General features: G+C 31.0%; 1 protein-coding gene across 1 annotated transcript in view; it reads left to right on the top strand.

Moving 5' to 3' along the window:
• LOC129221232 (26S proteasome regulatory subunit 10B) overlaps nucleotides 1-19,302 on the top strand; it is a 31,595-nt gene that overhangs the window by 5,853 nt on the left and 6,440 nt on the right. Inside the window, exons 3-8 of the mRNA XM_054855688.1 lie at nucleotides 4,860-4,899; nucleotides 9,488-9,608; nucleotides 11,649-11,763; nucleotides 13,782-13,931; nucleotides 14,643-14,766; nucleotides 17,100-17,161. Coding sequence (XP_054711663.1) covers nucleotides 4,860-4,899; nucleotides 9,488-9,608; nucleotides 11,649-11,763; nucleotides 13,782-13,931; nucleotides 14,643-14,766; nucleotides 17,100-17,161 — 612 coding nt within the window. The remainder of the gene's footprint in view (nucleotides 1-4,859; nucleotides 4,900-9,487; nucleotides 9,609-11,648; nucleotides 11,764-13,781; nucleotides 13,932-14,642; nucleotides 14,767-17,099; nucleotides 17,162-19,302) is intronic.

The following is a 19,302-nucleotide window of genomic DNA, read 5'->3' on the forward strand; positions in this document are numbered from 1 at the left end:
TTTGTGAAAATTAAAAATCAAAATTTTTAATTTTCTTGGAAAAAAAAAAAAAACAGGGTACATAGTCTTCTTTAAGCAACATAAATTCAAATTTTCATGGTGGCATTTTTGTGGTATCATGGAGAAAAAAAATTTCTCTTTCAAACAGTTGCTTTAATTTTATTTGTAAAAAACATTTGTTCTAATGAAAAGTAGTTAAAGTTTAAACCGGGACTATTGCGTAGAAAAAAGTACTTGGCAGTATTGCAAGCATATTAACAAGTTCAAACAATTTTTTCAGTGAAAAAATATTTATTATTGAATAAAAAATATTTAAATTTGAAAACTTCAATTTAAAAGTTACTGAAGCTTTTTTAGCCATATTTTAAAAGCAAATTTAAGTTTTATTTATATATAATTTAATTGCTACAATATAAAACTTAATATTTTTTTAAGCCCATTCAGAAGCAGTTTGAGATGTGTGTAACTCACTTTGCTACTATAAAATTCAATTTGTAAGTCCTAGTATAGATATACTTGATTCTTATGTAAGATTTCAGTTGCTTTTGCCATCTCCTCTTTCGAGACTTGGTATGTTCTGCTTGTAGCAGTGACAGGATGTAATTTGCACAGAACAAAATTTTTAGGAATGATCAAAATGTCTGCTTTTCTTGGATAAATGAATGATGATGATGGTTCGCTAGGATGAAGGAAAGAAACCTGGATTTCTTCTTCTACCTGATCTTTTGAAATTACATATTCTATCCTGGCTGTCATAGGCACAAGCAATATAGCCCACAATTTCTTCAAACTGTACATCCTCATTATAAGGTATCATGAATTCGGGATCCTCTGTACTAGAACCTGGTTTTGGATCTTTGCTTAACTCACTCATAACATCAGTTTCAGGAACTGAAGAATGTTTTTGCTTACTTAATTGTATGCGACAAGCAGTACAAATTTTCATTCCTTCTTCAATGCCATATGTTAGTGTTGTCATCCACAAGCTTGCAGTTCTTAGATCTTTTTTCACTCAATGTCCTTCCTTTTTAAATGGATTGCAGCAAAATATGCTCCATTGTTCATCCATTTTCAACTGAAAGTCAGCTCTTAACAACAAAAACATGCAAATTTAACATTAAAATTACAATATATATATATTTATTTCTGTATAAATAAAAATATATATATATATATATATATATATATATATATATATATATATATATATATATATATATATATATATATATATATATATATATATATATATATATATAGATTTTTATTATATATATATATATATATATATATATATATAGGAATCAAGCCAAGGGTGCCAATAACACCTCCTCAAATACTGTACAGCCCCCCCCCCACAGGGATGAAACCTCTTGACAGAGAAAAATGCCCCTTAAACATCCCCTTAAATCTTAATGGCACAGTCTTTGCCATCCCTCCACCCCCCTTTGGATGATCCAGCTGATCAAGCAGTATGAATTGTTACATGAATCAAGCATAGATCTTTAAAAGGGATAGATAGGCCTTTCTCCTACAGCGCAGTGTATTTCGCCCGGAGAAAGTGGGGTCATCATGATTCTGCCGAGAATCACGTGATCAAGGGACATCGTGTCTCCCTCTTCTCGGGCAGCAGTGATATAACAATGCGAAGCATCGTTAAAAGTCTAGGATTGTCTGAAGATTTTCATTATATTTATGGGAGAAATCTCTATATGTGTGAATCTGAGATTTTCTAGCGAAAGAGGGTTTGATGAATGCCATGCTGGTGCCAATTTTATTAAAAAATAAAGACATAGTGGACTTTCTGAGTAACAGAAATCTTTCTTTCTGCTAAAGGCAAAAAAGTCCCTTGCAGAGTCGAAATTAAGAATATTTTAAGCAATTTATTGTAGATGCCGAGCATTATATTAAATCACTAAAAACAAGCGATGAAAAATTAGTTATAGTATGTCCTCGAAAAACTAGATTTTAAAGTTTCCTAATTTCTATGAAAAGTGTGTTGGGAACATATGAAAAGTATGTAGATGCCCGAATTCCAGTTCTAAACTGCGTAATTATAAGCTTACTCAGGATCACTTTGAAACTTTTTTCAGTGCGATCAGGTTGTGAGGGGGGGGGGTTCAACAATAATCGTCGGACAATTTCGAAGTGCGAAAAAAAGATTATTCATTCATACGGAAATTAAGGAGTTCAGTTCTTTAAATTGCGCTGATTTTGACAACCTTCAAATGCTAAGATTAAGTTTGAAGCGTAACAAAAATGCTTTGAAAGAAAGCCTTTTCTTCCGATTCCTTGGACGACGATTTGGAAAATTCAGAAATCATCTCAATTAACATGACGCAGTATATTAATGATGTTTCTGACTACGCTGGATTTTTGGTCCGACAAGTGCACTCTGTTGTGAACTGCGACGACTGCAACGCAGTCTTAACTACAATAAACCAAAAAATAGGCATAATAAAATTTAAGAATTTTGAGACATATTCAAGTATGATAACTTATTGCAAGATTGCAACCATTGAAATATGTACATTTGTGAAGAACAACTGAGCGAGAATGTGAAAAAGTTTTGGGAGTAAAACACAAAAATATAATGTTACTCATGAAGCCACAAGAGTTATGAGAAAAATTTCTAATTCCGTTTTTCTAAGTTTAAATAAGCATATGTTGGAAACAGAAGCAGCAGATTTTCTCGTTAACAAGTTTATAAAATTAATCGTTACTAAATATTGAAGCGTTAGAATGTATCGCGCAGTCAATTCAAACAATGAAAATGATTCACAAAGACCAATAAGTAGGAAAGTGACAAAATTAATATTGTTGAGGGACAATAATACTAGTTTTCTTCACCCTCGAGTTTAAATTGTCAAAATTATCATATCCTGTAGGACGAAAAAGAAAAAAGAAAAGAAAAATTGGTTAGGGGGGCGGAAGTCAAATGACCATTCAAGTAGTTTATAATTGCAAATGAATTTATTTTCTGAGTACTTAAAAAAAAAAAAACTGAAGTTGCTTAAAAATCAGGAACAAACCAAAGTTATTTGTTTGGCTAATAGAGTGTTGGTGCGAAACGCATACGAATCTTAGAATATTATTTAATTGAGTTAATTGATATTCGATACTATTTACATTTGTATTTCTAATTAGTTTATGGTTTTAGATAGGGTTTTATGTTAAATTGTTGCACTGGCTTCAAAAGTTGTGGGAAGCACGCATTGAAACCATTTATCTGTATTTGAAAAAATTGATTGAAATAAAAGAAAATTTATAAGGTCAATTTTTGTTCAAGATTTTTGAAGACGTCTATCTCTAACTCAGTATTTAAAGCACTTGAAAAAAGTTTAAATAGCTTGTGCGCCTGCTTCAAAAGTTATGATTGGGAAAATATCTAATGAACCATTTCATGAAAAAGCTGTCATTTTCTTCCGCATTTCATTAAAAAGTAATAACTTAAAAAGTAACAAAGGACATTTTTCGCAAAAGTACAACAAATACATTTGCGATTTCTTAATGAAAAAAAAAATTGTTACCTTTTTTAATTATTACTTTTAGTGAAAAATATGAGGTGTTACGTGAGGGACAGAGTGTTCCCTTTTTCTTTAATAATGGGTTAAATGCTTTAATTTAATCCATGCTTAAAGGGGAGAAGTGATTCTCTTCGATAGGGGAAACAGTTTCTTGTGAGAGGTGTCCCTTGATCACGTGATGTCCAACGGGGGATGTTGACGCGCGCTCTAAGGAGAAAAGTGGGGAGAAGGCACATCTATTCTATTTTAAGATCTATGGAATCAAGATGCTGAAAAAGGAAATATTTTTTTTTCTTATGATACCACAATAATGCCACCATGAAAATTTGCATAAATGTTGCTAAAATAAGACTTAATAACATAAATTTTTTCAAAAAAATTTAAAATTTCGATTTTGAGTTTTTTTAAATTAAAAAAAATTTTTTTTCAAAAAAATTAAAAAAAAAGAAAAAGGTAGAACTAGGTCATGTCATATATTTTATAAAACCTTATTAAATACAGAATAAAACACTACCAGTTTTAACACTTTGAGTCAAATAGTTTTTAATTACGGCCGTTTAAAGAAAACATGTCGGGAAAAATTTTCAACTTTGTCAAAACTTTAAAATATTATAACTCAAAAACAAATGAGTGAAAAAATCCAAAACTTTGTATATTTTCTCTGTTGTGGTAATACTCCATTGGAACAAAAAATGAGCAAAATCTAAAGACATGATGTTTTGACCATTGGTTGATTTGATATGGAATTACCCTATATTGTTTCCCCCAGTTCAAAAAAGGGGCAAGGTGCTTTCTGATAATAGGCTACTTCAATTCAATTAAAAGGCTACTTTCTAAAAAGAATTTTGTAGTAGAAACTGCGCATTTATTATTTTAAAATTTTCTTTTGAAATTCTAGATGAATACAAACCCCAAGTAATTTTCAATCGTCGTAATTTTCTTTAAAAATCAGTATCTTTATAATGTCCACTTTAATAAATTGCAGGAAACTGAGGAAAGGGTGTCTTTTCCATAAGTTTGCTTCTTTTGCGCTGAAAAATGAGTTCCTTGAAACTCTGAAACATGTGTATGCAGCTTTCCCACTTATATTTTCTATGAGTAAAATCTATTCTATATTTAAATCAAGTTTGAATCTATCAACTGGAAAAGTAAAATCTTGCAGTAGTAGTGTAATTTTTGTTTGAAAATTGCTCCTTATTTGATGAAGTAGAAAATTGTTGGTATAATTGTTTGGAATATTGGTAGTTATTAGGACTTATCAACAATCCTGTGTATTCAAATGCATGTTCTTTTTTGTTTTTAATTCAATACTGATTAAAATTTGTGCTTTAGATTGTTGGTGAAGTCTTAAAACAGCTGACAGAAGAAAAATGTAAGTGATATTGGTTCTCCTTTTTTATATTAAGATTCCACACCACAATTGCATAAACTTCATGTAAGTTTTAATTATATGCTTAGGGTAAGCAATAAAGTTTTATTTGGAAACTTAAAATAATATTTTGCATTGTTTTCAACATCACATAAGCAAGTGGTAAAAATAATTTCAACCCGAATTGCTTTAACATCATATCATCCATTTTCTATCACTTTGTAAAAGTCATTTTATGTTTTTTTTGCATCTGTATGTTTTCAGTGAAAATTTTACATTTTTGTCAATATGAAAATGTTCTTTATAGAAGCTTGTGCTTAGCTGTTAGTTTTTCAGATTCAAGATAACCTTTTCAGTGCTGAAATTTTTGTAGTGGATTTCTTTAAGTTTTAGCAAAGGATCATTCCATATAAAATCAACAAATTTTTAGGCTGCACCCCTTTTGATTTTCATGAAATTTGGTAGGTATCATGTATCAATATTCTGTACACCCAAACTGTTTTTTAATTCTTGGAAAATTTTTATTCCTTAGATAGTCATTTTTTTAGCTCTACCAATTAGTAAATGGTATTTTTTATCCTTTTTCTAAAAGTTATAGTAAATTTATTTAGATTATTAGGAAATCCAAACATGGTTTATTGTAAAGCTAAACAAATGATTCCGATTTTCCTGGGTCAAATCGTTCAAAAAGTGTTGTTTTTTATCTTCTGGAGCATAAAAAAGTCAATAAGGGACTAACAGTAGATAGCTATTTTTTTCCCTGTTGCAGTTAGTTATGCAAAATAATACATGCTATAAGCGCAGAAAAAAAAAAAAAAAAAGCTCATACTGGTTGTCTTTAATGAAATACAACAAGTATCAGCTTATTTTTTTAGGAAAAAATTGCTTTAACTTATAAAAATGGGCTTTTTCACTCTCCAAAAATAGCATGTGGGCTGGTGATAAAAATTTAAAAAAGCTCGGTAAAAAGCTGTCATGTTGCTCTTTCAAACAAAACAAAAGCTGTCTTGCTATTCTAAAGTATGGAAAAGACATAAAACTTTGAAAAAGCATTTGTTTTTGGTGAAACGTTATGTTTTGTGAATATGGTTAGTAAAAATTGAAAGCTATTTGTTGTGTAAAATTCTCTTTCGTAAATATAACCAAACCTTGTGGCACGACAGCCTGTGAGGGCCAAGGCCTACTGTGCCCAACTCAGTTTTCCTGATTACCGACCCTGGGGTGCAAGGCAGATGTTCCGGTTAGGTAGTTAGTCTAATGCGGAACCCCCAGTGTATTTGGTTTGATAGTATTTTGTTAGGTATTTATCCAGTCTACTTATCCTCTTTTCAGTAGTATACAAAGGTTATTAATGTATTACTTTAAAGGCTTACATCTCTTTTATGTCTTGAAATAACAAGGGAGTTTTTGTTTAGTTTTAAAGGGACAACATAAGTTTTTTTCTTTAGCATTTTAAAACTTTTATCACCTAACCCACAAGCTGTTTTTATGGAATGAAAATCTCGTAAAGTTAAAGCAAATTTTGCATAGTGAAGAGCTACCAGTATCAGTTTTTTTTCTGTATTTCTATTGTGTATAACAAATTGCAACAGGAAAAAAATCAGTCTCCTACTGGAAATCCCTCATTGACGTTTTTTTATTCAAAATGATGGATACAGCACTTTTTGAACCACGATTTGATCCTGGAAAATTTCTAATTAGGCTTAGCTTAAATTGTTTCTTTTTATGTACAAATAAAAGTTTATTCTTTCAGCTTTATAATTAGCCGTGTTTTTGATCTTTCTACTAGTTTAAATTTATTAAAGCTTTCAGAAAAAAATAAAAAATGACAAATTTTACTCATCTGAGAAGCAAAAATATATCTATCTCAAGAATATTTTTTTTCATGAAACAAATAAAGCAACTTTGAAGTACAAAATATTGGTACAAGTTACTTACAAATTTTATCAAAATCAAAAATGGTGTGGCACGGCCCATTTGTTGATTTAATATGGAATGATGGATCCTAAAATTAAGGTGTCTTGGTTAGTAAGTGAGCAACTAAGAGCTTATAAAATTGAAGAGGCTTATAAAATGAATATTTTTGATGGGTCTTATGAATCTTTATAAATGTGTACTAATTATGCTTACGAAGTATATCTGAATTTAATAATGCCAATAATTTGAACATTATTACAATATTTAAATTTTTTATTTAATGTGTATCTTTTCATACTGTACATCTACAATGCCTTGTATCTCTTTACTAGTCTGCTCTTTACTTTTCTTTGCCTGTTATGGAAGGGAGACCTGTACTCAAAAAAGTTGCTCACACTAAAACTGTACATTAGGGTGGGTCATCGTCCTATGGTAAAAAAAAAGTTTCCGATTTCTATCGGGCAGGAAAAGAAAAAGGTGCCAAATGACGTTTTAAGATTATATATGAAATTTCATTCGATTAGGAGTTTATTTTCTGCCTCCGGATTGAGTTTGAAAAACCTGTATTTAAGGAAAAAAATCTATTTTCATTAAAAAACTGAAAAAGAAAATTACAAATATATATAACAACTTAAGGTTGCCTAAGTATTAACCATTCATTTACAAAAACGTTTATGATAATCATTAAGTTTCAAAATTAAAAATATTGATCTTAAAATATCTTGAAAGTGTTTACTATCTAGTTTTGGCATACGTTTCCGAGACTCCAGTTCGTTCTTCATTAAAGCTTCTCTTTTTGTTATGTAGTTGAAACTTATGTCAATTTTAACTGCCCTTCGACAGGGGTGCCTATCCCCAAAGGGTGATGGCACCCTCCCCCCCAATGCTGGGAAGTACCCACCAGAACGAGACCCCTCCCCAAAAAAAAGTCAAAAATCTGTAAAATCATCCCTCTTAAAAATTTTAATGCCGCCGTCTGTGCCATGAACCCTCTGGTGGGCACCCCTGCTTTTCAATAGCCTGGGTGTATGGCATGGCACAGTGGCGTAGCTAGACCCGACTTTCAGGGGGGGTTACTTCTTATATATATATATATATAATAAGAATATGTATATATATATATATATATATATATATATATATATATATATATATATATATATATATATGTATAATCGCTTGGAATTTTTCCCTTTTCTTCTTTTTTTTTTCTTTCTCTTCTCTCTTCTTTTTCTCTTTTTTTTGAGACTAACTTTTCGGGGGGGGTTTTGTCCCTAAAACCCCCCCCTTAGCTACGCCCCTGGCATGGCAGGCATAGTAAACAGTTCTTTTTTGTCTGAAACAAACAGTTGAATATCTTCTTCAGAGATTGATTACAGTATTGGTGGATGAGATACATTTTTCCAGTCATTAAGATCAATGTAAGATTCATCAAACTTAACAACAAGAATGTGAAAAATTCCCGTTTTGAGAGTTTATTTTGCTGAGCACTACGAGCTTTATCCAACAGGCTGCCAATTCACGGATGTGCTGTTCCAAGTCTGTCAGCATTGCAATAAATCAATTTTTAGGACATGCAAAAACACTTTCTTTGGATTACGGGATCTATTTTGCACCTTTTGATAGCAAATCAGATTGAGCATAAACTGACGACTTATATTGCAAGAAATATTAAAGTTCCAGAAGGAGATTCTACTGAAACACAGAAACATAGAATTTGATTAGCACGAGTTAGCCATAGAACATAGAACATTTTGCTAGGCTTTTATTTCTTGCTAAGGCAGATTTTCGAGCAATTTTGCACTTCCGACAAAGCATGTTTTTCAGAATAATTTCTGAAGTGGTGGGGTAAAGTACTACTGAGGCAATAGCTACTGCAGCCCTGTCTGATACTTCGTATCTATCACATGTTTGTGAAAGCAAATTAAAGTTCACTGTATTGCTTGTAGTATAGTAAATTTATCAATATAAGCTTTTGTAGTTTGAAACTTGTGAGGCTGAAGCTGCGATTTCTCTCCCTCTCTCATGTTTTTTTCCCCCCCGGACAAATGTAGTCATTAATATCTTTGCATTTGCAAGATGAAGTGTCAAGTAGCAATCTACTAGCTTGGTAAAATGATTCTGATTATTTTCTTCGTTAATTTTGGATACAATTTCAAAAGACTGCTTTTGCATTTCAAGAAGTAGATTTTTAGCATCTCTTACTCATTTATGTTGCACTGTAGGCAGGGAGCGCTTGACCAAATTCAATTTCAGCCAATTCTAACACCTAAAATGGCAAGTGTGAATTTAAACCAGGTGCAAAATGAAAGTTTGATCACTTGTTACTGTAAACGAAGTAACATTTATTATTATTGCAATTTTACACGGATTTTGGTAAGGAAATCCAAACTTCAAACTTAATTCGGAGGCAAAAAGACTTATCAGAATGGAATAAAATTTCGCACATGTTAGTTTGAGACTACTTAGCAACTTTTTAATCCTCTGCCCCTTAACATTTTGAAATTTTTTTTTTAACCCACCCTACTGTACATGCTGCTAATTACACATATTCTACTTGTTATTTATATTCTACTATTCTTAGTTTGTTCATTATATCAATTTTTTTACAAAGTTACTATTATGTTACTGATAAATTTACCTTTTTATTAAGTAATAAATTGTATTTTTTTAGTTATTGTAAAAGCTACTAATGGCCCTCGGTATGTTGTTGGATGCAGGAGGCAATTGGATAAAACAAAACTAAAATCTGGCACTCGTGTTGCTTTGGATATGACAACGTTAACAATTATGAGGTAACTTAATGCAAGCTTCTCCTAAGCAAATTTTCAATATTTCTGAGTTTACTGTTGATCTTGTAAAGGTGCTTCTTTCCCTTTACATGAAATTCAATATCTTCCCTTTAGTTCTCTGTAATTATTTGTTTATATTTTCATAACTAGATAGTTAGCATTTATGACAGGGTTCAATAGTTAGGAATTTTAGATTGTTCTTGAAAAAAAATTATTTTAAAATTTATAAATATATTTGAGTAATTAACATAGGGTTAGAAATAACAGAGAAAGATTAAAATTGTCGAAAGACAGATCCAGGAAAGGAATATATTAATTATAGTATTTAAGTTTTTTTTAAATAAAGCAATCAAACATTTAGGAATCAAACAACTTACAGGGTCTGTACGTTCCTTCAATGCTACTTCCTTTGGGAAATGTTTTGAAGGACCCTTTTAGTGACAACTCCTTCATTTTTAGCTTAAAACTACATGATCTTCCTCTGTGATGGTCATTCAACACAGAGAGCATAATAAGAAAAGTCAATTTTCTCACTTTTTCAATGAGACAACTATTATTTCAGACTTTCCATTTTGGCACCAAAGCAAAGATTTATCACTGAAATCTTTGCACTGAATTTCGTTAAGCAGGCTTGCATCGTCTCATCAGAACCCACCTGCACTGACATTAAGGTTTTTAATCCGGAATCCTGTGGGATCCCATATGATATTTATCGGAATTGAGAGCAAAATCTCGTAAGATTTCCAATCCTGCAAAGATTTTCTATGTGAACATTTTCTACCTTTGCTGTTCATAAAACAAATATTTTCACAAGCATCATCTAAAATTTTAATTGCCTTCTTCATATATCTGCAAGTAGAGCAGGAAAATTTTGTGTCCCTTACAATGAACAGGGGATTTACTTTTTAAGACAACAAAAGTAGAGTAAATTTTTCTGAGAATGAATTGGTAATCGCAGTCTAGGGTTAAGTTTTCATACGTTCAGCAATTGAGAAAATATGTAAAAAACTGTGAACTTTTTTTGAAAACCATTACTAATACAGTGAAACTTCGGTAACTCAACATGCGGATATCTTGATTATCCTGGTAACTCATCATTTAGTTTCCTTATGATTGGCTCAGTGTTAATTTCAATGTGCCAAAACCTCTCTAACTTGACACACATTTGCAGGAACCCCTCTAAATCAACATCCAATTGCTATTACAGTTCTATTTTCGCTACCAACATTCTTTCATATTGACCTTTTCTCAGAATTTTATGCTGCAGTCTATTGGTTACTTAATCGTTTTCTGGAAAGCTCTTTTAGAGAATTCTATCCTCCTTTATCCAAGGGTGTCAGTGTCAGTCACCACACTCTGTGCTGTTAGTGCAATTCTAAAAAGCTAAGAAAGAAGGCATCATGACATGTTTTGCTTGTGCTACCACATGTTGTGAGCAGGACTTTTTATCTTTAACAGACCTGACTGACTAGAATCTCTTTCATCTCTTTTCAAAAATTACGGATTTATTCCTCACGAGTTATTTTTTTTTATTATGTACTTTTCAAAAAAGAGAAAACAAAAAGAAAATTTAGTTATTGGAATTAATTTTCATAATGTGAATGTTATTAAGTAAATGATATAGAAACTCTTTAGAGATTAAAATAATGGAACTGTTTTTGTTAAAAGTAGTTTGTATTATTATTATTCCAAGTATCTTAAACATTAAATTTAGTTTGAATCATGCATTTGTGTTAAAATTGGTCTACTTATACCTATTATTAAAAAATAGCTACTGCAATAAAATAAAAATAGCCAAAAAGTTTCTTTTTCATCTATTGCATGAAATGTATTATGTTTATAAATGTATAGTAATTAATATTGACAAGTTTTTGAAGATTTTCAAAATATAAAAAAAATCTGATTTAAATACAAAAAATCCAATTTAAATAAAAACTTTTTTGATTATAAAAAGAAAAAAAAATCACAAACCCTGTGTGTCTCACATCTGTTTGAATGCTAATGTTTTACAAAAGCTTTCAGTGTGTAATTTTTTTATTATAGATACCTTCCAAGAGAAGTTGATCCTCTTGTATATAATATGTCACATGAAGACCCAGGAGATATAACTTATTCAATGATTGGAGGGCTTGGGGAGCAAATTAGAGAACTTAGAGAAGTAAGTAATATAAATATTTAGATTAGTTTAACTTTATTTGTTTAATTTTGTCTCAATCGTTGCAGCTTCCCCCACTCAAAATAGGTAGGGTTAATCTTTATTAAAAATGGAAAAAAAGTCTCTGAATTGATATTTGGTTTTTAGTCTGCATTCAATTCCACTTAAAACAAGAAAATATTAACATAATATGTTAATATTTTTATATAATTTCATATGATATGAAATAAATTCTTTAGTGCTACAAAGTAAAAGTTAGATTACATGAAATGCATAAATTTTTTTAACAAATTGCCATTTTTTTTTGAGTTTCAAATGATCCCTTTTTCAATACAGACAGGTGTTTCTGGATGTAAAACTTTACATCCATGCAAAAACATCACAATGGTGTTGCAGGTGACAAACAAATCGTTGAAATGATTGTTTCTTGAATGAGTGAGATCTTTAAAGTTTTAAAGATTTTTATCATCGTTTCAGTGAGAAAGCATACATGACTGCAGTTGAATTAGAGAAGACTAGGTCTGCATATCTTATGATTGTATCAACAGGAATAAATTGTTCGAGGCGATGTACGAATTCGGAATCCCTCCTAAGCTTATCAATCTTGTCAAAATGACTTTGCGAAGCGTAAAATGCAGAATTAAGACCATGTCTGAAGTATCGGAGGTCTTCTATACAGAGAGAGGCCTCAGACAAGGAGACTCTCTGTCTTGCATTTTGTTCAATTTAGCCCTTGAAAAGGTTATACGAGACTCGGGTATCAACACTAGAGGCACAATCCTGCAGAGAACTATACAGATATTGGCTTACGCGAACGATATCGACATCGTTGGGCGAAGAAAACAGGATGTGATCGAGGCATTTGTTGCCCTTGAGAGCGCTGCCAAGGAATTGGGCTTGACTGTAAATGAGGAAAAAACTAAGTTTTTGGTTGCGAGCACTAGAATACAAGATGTGCAGCCGCTTAATATTGGAAACTATACTTTTGATGGAGTCACCCAGTTTAAATACTTGGGTGCACTTATTACCAGTAAGAATGAGTTTAAAGTTGAAATCGGAAATCGAATTTTGATGGCAAATAGATGCTACTTTGGCTTAAAGAGCCAATTAAAATCTAAGCTCCTTTCCATTAATACAAAAATAAACCTATACAAAACCCTCATAAGACCGATCATTTTATACGGTAGTGAGACATGGGCAATTAATAAAACAGAGGAAAATAGACTTCTCATTTTTGAAAGAAAGATCCTTTGGGCAATTTTTGGAGCAGTAAAAGAAAATGACACTTGGAGAAGTTTATATAACTTTGAAGTATACCGTAAATACCGACAACCCAACATCTTAAGAGTAATTAAAGCCAATAGAATCAGATGGCTGGGGCATGTATTTAGGCGTGCAGATCTGGACCCGGTTAAAAAGCTAACTTTTTCAAGGATTGAGGGTACAAGGAGAAGGGGAAGACAGCAACAAGGTGGCTGGATAGTGTTGAGAAGGACCTTAAAATTTTGGGAGTGAACAGGTGGAGAAACCTGGCAACGTGTCGTACCGCCTGGAGGAAGCAGACGGAGAAAGCCTTGGCCTGCACCAGGCTGTTGTGCTGATGAAGAAGAAGGTCTGCATATCTAATAATGCAAACATTGTTAAACTACCAACCTCAACTTTCTCCTACTTTCCGTCCATCACTATGGTTTGCGATTTCAAAAGATTCAACTGTTCTGTTTATTCTGGGTTTATTTCTTTTTTGGCGCAATTCTGAAGTTAAATGTAGATGAGACAGCCATCATTGAAATTGAATAGTTGATTAAGTAGTAAGTTATCACCCTAATTCTGTGTTTGATAAAATGCACTTAACTTTTAATTTGCATAGTACAAATAAAGACTAAATAATACCAAAGGAGAATTAGTATAGTAAAATAACAAGTATTTAAGTTATAATTTTTTTTTTTTTTACAGCATTTGATATAGTTAACTTTGTGTATGCATTGGTTGAATGAATACTTTTTTTCCCCCAACATTTATAGGTTATAGAACTACCTCTGTTGAATCCTGAACTCTTTCAACGTGTTGGTATAACACCTCCTAAGGGATGCCTACTTTATGGTCCTCCAGGAACTGGAAAAACTCTCTTGGCAAGAGCAGTTGCAAGTCAAATTGAAGCTAATTTCTTAAAAGTAACCTTTTTATTTATTTAAAATTCTTGCATGGCTGAAAATGTGGCTTTTACTTTTAACGCCCATGAAATATATTTCATAAAAACATAGCAAAAAAAAAAAAAAAAAAAAAAATCCCATGAATTTTGTTTATTTTTATCATTAAAATGTGAGAAATATGTATAATTTTTTAAAATGTGTCATAGGATATAACATTGCAGTAGAATGGCATTTTAAGATGTGTGTTTTCATTGTGAAGAGCATTAAGCTTTATTTAATTTCATTTCTGTAGCTGAATGATTACATTAAACCTTTTTTTTTTTTCAAATATATGTTGAAATGATGTTATAAATGATGAAATACTGTGAGTGTTTTTTAAAAATCTTATTTCCTAAATTAATTGATTCAAATAAATCAAACAGTAGCAACAAATCCTAAGACAAATATTTATCTTGGTCCAAAATCCTGCAGTGATAAAAATACCACCAAACAACATAGCATATCTGCCACTAAACAATAGTTTTAATAATTTAGTAGCAGTTAATGTTATTGCTTTATGAAGCAGAAAATGTTAAAAGTCTTTAATTATTAAATTATTTCTTTATAATTCTTCTATTAGTTTAATTTATAAAATAATTGGAAGAAAAATGTGCTGATTTCTGAGGTTAGACAGTCTTTGGTTTTTCATTGTGTAATTTATTGCATAGTAAATGGTTTGTTTTATTATTTAAGGTTGTATCAAGTGCTATTGTCGATAAGTATATTGGAGAAAGTGCACGCTTGATTCGTGAAATGTTCAATTATGCTAGAGATCACCAACCTTGTGTAATATTTATGGATGAAATTGATGCTATAGGTTAGTATCAGAATTTGTTGCTATTTAAATTTTTTGAATCAAGAAAACTGATTTACTTGTTTCAAAATTTATAATTTGGTTTAATCTTGTTTTTAAATAAGAGGCTACATTTTAGTTTCTAATAGTTCTATGTTTATTAAAGCACATAATTAAAATGTATGATGTATTTATGAGAATGTTTGAGGCACGCCCAGTAGCAGAAACTTTCTAGCCAGTCTGCGACACTATTTCCGGTAGTTGAAAATAATCTGCAGCATTATTATTAGTTTTATTTTAAGTTTTAATAAAATACACAAGTCCTTTGTGAAGGATAAGACTTGGACAATTTTCCAACTGGCCAGTGGCCACTAGACCCGAAAAACTTAGTGGCCACCACTGCCGCTGAGTTTTAAAGCAATAAGGGGGGGGGGGATGAAGCAGCTTTCACTACTTTCATAAAAATAAATAGAACTCTACACACTATGAAAACCAATTCTTCAAGACATATTAATTTTAATATAAAAAATTTGCATTGAAATGGGTTTTTAAATTTTTTAAATTAGTAAATGAGAAGTTGGCAGGAAACTGCATTTTAGATGAAATATTTAGCTTATAGCAAAGCCTTCAATCAATGAGGATCAAATACAACTATGCAGATAATAATTCGCATTTTTCAAAAAAATATTTTATAAAAAGAAAAAAAAACATGATTTATTGAACACTTTATGTTATCTTCAATAGTTTGTGTTGAGGTAAACATCCAATTCTGTTTTTGGAAACTTAGGTAAGTATTAGTATCCTTTATTTCTATCTTGCGAATGGCCAAACATGGCGTCTACGCGAAAAATTCATGGTTATAAATAGATATTTGAATTTGTTGCATAAAAGTAGCAATAAATTCAAAATCCTTAAAAATCTACAATTTATGTGAAATAGTCAGTTTTTAGCACATTAGCCTCTAAAGCAATGAAAATAAGATAATATTCTGAAGATAAAATTTTGCAATTTTAAAGACTATAATTAAGAATTATTCAAAAAAAAAAAAAAAAAATGACACATTTTGCTTGATTTTCAATAAACATCTAATTCCGTTTTTGAAAACGTAGGCACTTCATGAGTCTTACGTACCAACATCTTGGGAATGACCAAACATGGCGACTACGCTAAAAATTAAGATATTAATTTCTGAATTTGTTGCAAAAAATATTTTCAAAATAAAAATCCTCATGAGACTAAACTTTAGTAAAAAAGTTTTAGCGCTTTTGCGTCCAAAGCAATGAGGATAAGGTGAAATTTTCACATAAAATTTTTCACTTCTCAAGAAAATTATTTTAAAAAATAAAAATAAAAAAACGATTTGCTGTAGATTTTAAGTTATTTTCATTTCTTGGCAGAAAGATAATACATCCAATTCATCTTTGTTTTTGAAAACTTTTGCACTTTCCTACTTCGATTTTGTGAATGACAAAATATGGCGACTATGTTTCTAGTTGAAATGCTGAAGCATCCATCGCTCAAAAAGCGATCTCCAAACGATCTTTTTTAAGTTGTATTTCTTTTTTTTCTTCTTTTATTTATTTATTTATCCCCCCCCCCCTTTCTTTCGTTTTGTTCTTTGGTAAAATTATCTGCAGGCCGCCGAAAAATCTGCGACGCGCGTCTCGCAGTTTCTGCTACCGGGGAGGCACGATTGAGGATACATGTGTAACGACTGTATAAGCATTAAATTTTATTGAAATTAGAAAATTTTAATACATAATTTGTTTTATTCATACAAATATATATGACTTATTTTTATGAAAAAATCAGGTGAAGTTCTGTTATTGTGATATCATACTATTGTTGAAATAAATTTATCCTAAAAAGATTGAAATCAAAATATTTTTGGGGAAAAAGAAACTAAGATATTGAAACTGCAGCTGGAAATTTCCCTAAAAAGTAAAAGATAATTTTATTCTTTGAACACCATCAATACCGCTTTCAAACAAATTTTTTGAAGTCTGCAAAAAAAAAAAAAAAAAAAGAGTTAATCATAATTATATTCCAAATATAAATTTTATAGATCCCAGGTTATTCAATAGCATTCTCATACATTACATTAATAACATCTTGGTGCAACAGTATAACTGTTTCATTCCAACTTTTCAGTTAAAAAAAATTTAAACAAAATATGATTATACATCATTTTACCTAAGATTTTTCTACAACTTCAAAAATTATGTTGAAAACTGGTATTGATGGTGTTCAAATGAAGTTATTTTTTACTTTTTAGAGCAATTTCCAGCTACAGTTTTGAAGTCTGTTCTATTTTTTTTTTTTTCAAAAATATTTTTATTTTAAACTTTTTCTTTTAGGTGGCAGAAGGTTTTCTGAAGGCACTTCAGCTGATCGAGAGATTCAAAGGACTCTCATGGAGGTAATTTTTATGTTTCATATTTTTATTTTAATTTCTGTAATTTTTTAAATACACTTTTAATATCACAGGCATTTTAGATTAAAATGATGTACAGTATAACCTCAATTTAACGATTGTCAAGGGACTGGAAAAAGCTATCGTTAAATCAAGAATATCGTTAAATTAAAGAGCATTTAATGCAGTTAAACCTAGACCAGTGAAATGTATTATTAATTTGAGGAAATCGTTAAATCGGGTATCGTTAAATGAAGTTTATACTGTAATTTAACTAATATTAGTAAACCTCAACCTCATGATTGTCGGCATTCCTCTTTGGACAAATCTATTCTATAAGTAATTGAAAACCAGAGAAATTAGGGAAACAGTTTTCTTCCTGAAACATTTTTGTTTGCTTACAATTTTGCGAGTGGTGTGCATATAAAATAATTGATTTTTGTAATTCACCAAGTGCTTGCAACAGTAATTTGAATTATACACTCAAACCTGTCTAGAATTCCATGGGACAAAAGAAAAATTCAAGATATGAAGGTTTTAGGATAGAGGTTTAGATAAAAGTAAAAAAAAAACATTTTGGATAAAGTCAAAGAGTTAACATATACTTTTGCATTGATATCCGTCAACATTTTTACAGTATGACTTGTTGTGATTACACGTTTTACTAATTTTAATGATAATAGTGATAGCAAGTTTATACATACCTTTAAGCACAAAAATCTTTCAATGATTGCCTCTCAAAAATGCTCATATTTTTATTTTTTCCTCATCAAAACAATTTAAATATTAGAAAGACATCACACTCCAGGGCAAGGACTGATACAAGGGAGGGACGATTGGGGTGAACGCCCTCTCCTTGGGCCGAGATGCAGAAACTTTCTCTTGGCATATTTACGATAATGAGGTTCCAAAAACATAATTTTAGATGATCTTCAATAATACTACTAAAAAAGAGAGCTTCCTCTCAGAATTTTTCTGAATTGTAGTCTTGAAAATGCAACTGCAGCTCATCTCTTAACTCTTTAGTGATAGGGATCAGACCTTTGTACTGAAAGTTCTTCGAAGTTCCAAAAACCAATCTTGCATGATAATAGATGAGATTCCTGGAAAGGTTTTTAAAAACTAAAACCCAAAATAGGCAATTATAGGACACCTTTGATGACATTAGGGTAAGAGATGGAGTTAGTTTAGTACTCTTCCAGATTTTTTTAGGTAGAGAAATTCTAAACAAAAAACTGAATTTGAGATGATCTTCTATGATGTTGGGAAGTGGAGGTTTGGGAATTTATTAAAGGTTAAGTATCTGAAATCAATAGCTCCCTCCTTGAATCTTCTCTGGATCTGTCCTTGCTCCAGGGTCCCCCGTACCTACCACTATTTGTGGTTTACCCAGTTGAACGTTAGATGGACAGAAAATGAGAGAACAAACACAAGAAAATAATTAGTCTCAATGGCCTCAAAAGTAAAGCTTAGGGAACTTAATCACTGTGAAACAACACCTCCTTTCCCTTAGTTTCCAAATGGATGGAATTTCTTTGAAAACTTGCTCTTTGTACATATAGTTTTCACAGGGCTACATCACTTGTGGAGACTTAAGAGGACTATCTGGCTGCTGGTATTTGAAAAAATTTTATTTTGTCTCCAAGTTCTATTGTTGATAAAGATTGCTGATAATCATATTTGAAAAATATAGTGTTGGCGTAATTTGATAAACATGGGAAAGACACTTTGAATTTTTGCTATTAATGCAGGGAAATTTAAAAAATTCAACGTAGAGAGGGTTTTCTGATAGATGGGTTCTACTGTTTTAGCATTTATGAATTATTTTGCTTACGAAATTTGAAGTTCGGTTGTTCTAGATATGCTTCTGCAAGTGCACTTGTTCCACCCTTTTGCTTTCACACTCTTCTACCCTGTTCCTAACTACTAAAACGAAGCCAACAATGATTATTCGTATGAAAGTGTAAAATCTTTGATCTTTTTGCAAATATGAGAAACAACCTTTTTATTTACAGTTGCTGTTAAAAAAAAAAAGTCAGTTTCTTTAACTGTGTGTAGGCTTTATTTACCAGAGTTGTCAAATTTTTTTTCTCTCATAATATTTAAAAATATTTTTTGATACTTTCATGTAATTAGTGATTTAGAAA

Source organism: Uloborus diversus, chromosome 4, assembly GCF_026930045.1.
Source record: "Uloborus diversus isolate 005 chromosome 4, Udiv.v.3.1, whole genome shotgun sequence".
Lineage (NCBI taxonomy): Eukaryota > Metazoa > Arthropoda > Arachnida > Araneae > Uloboridae > Uloborus > Uloborus diversus.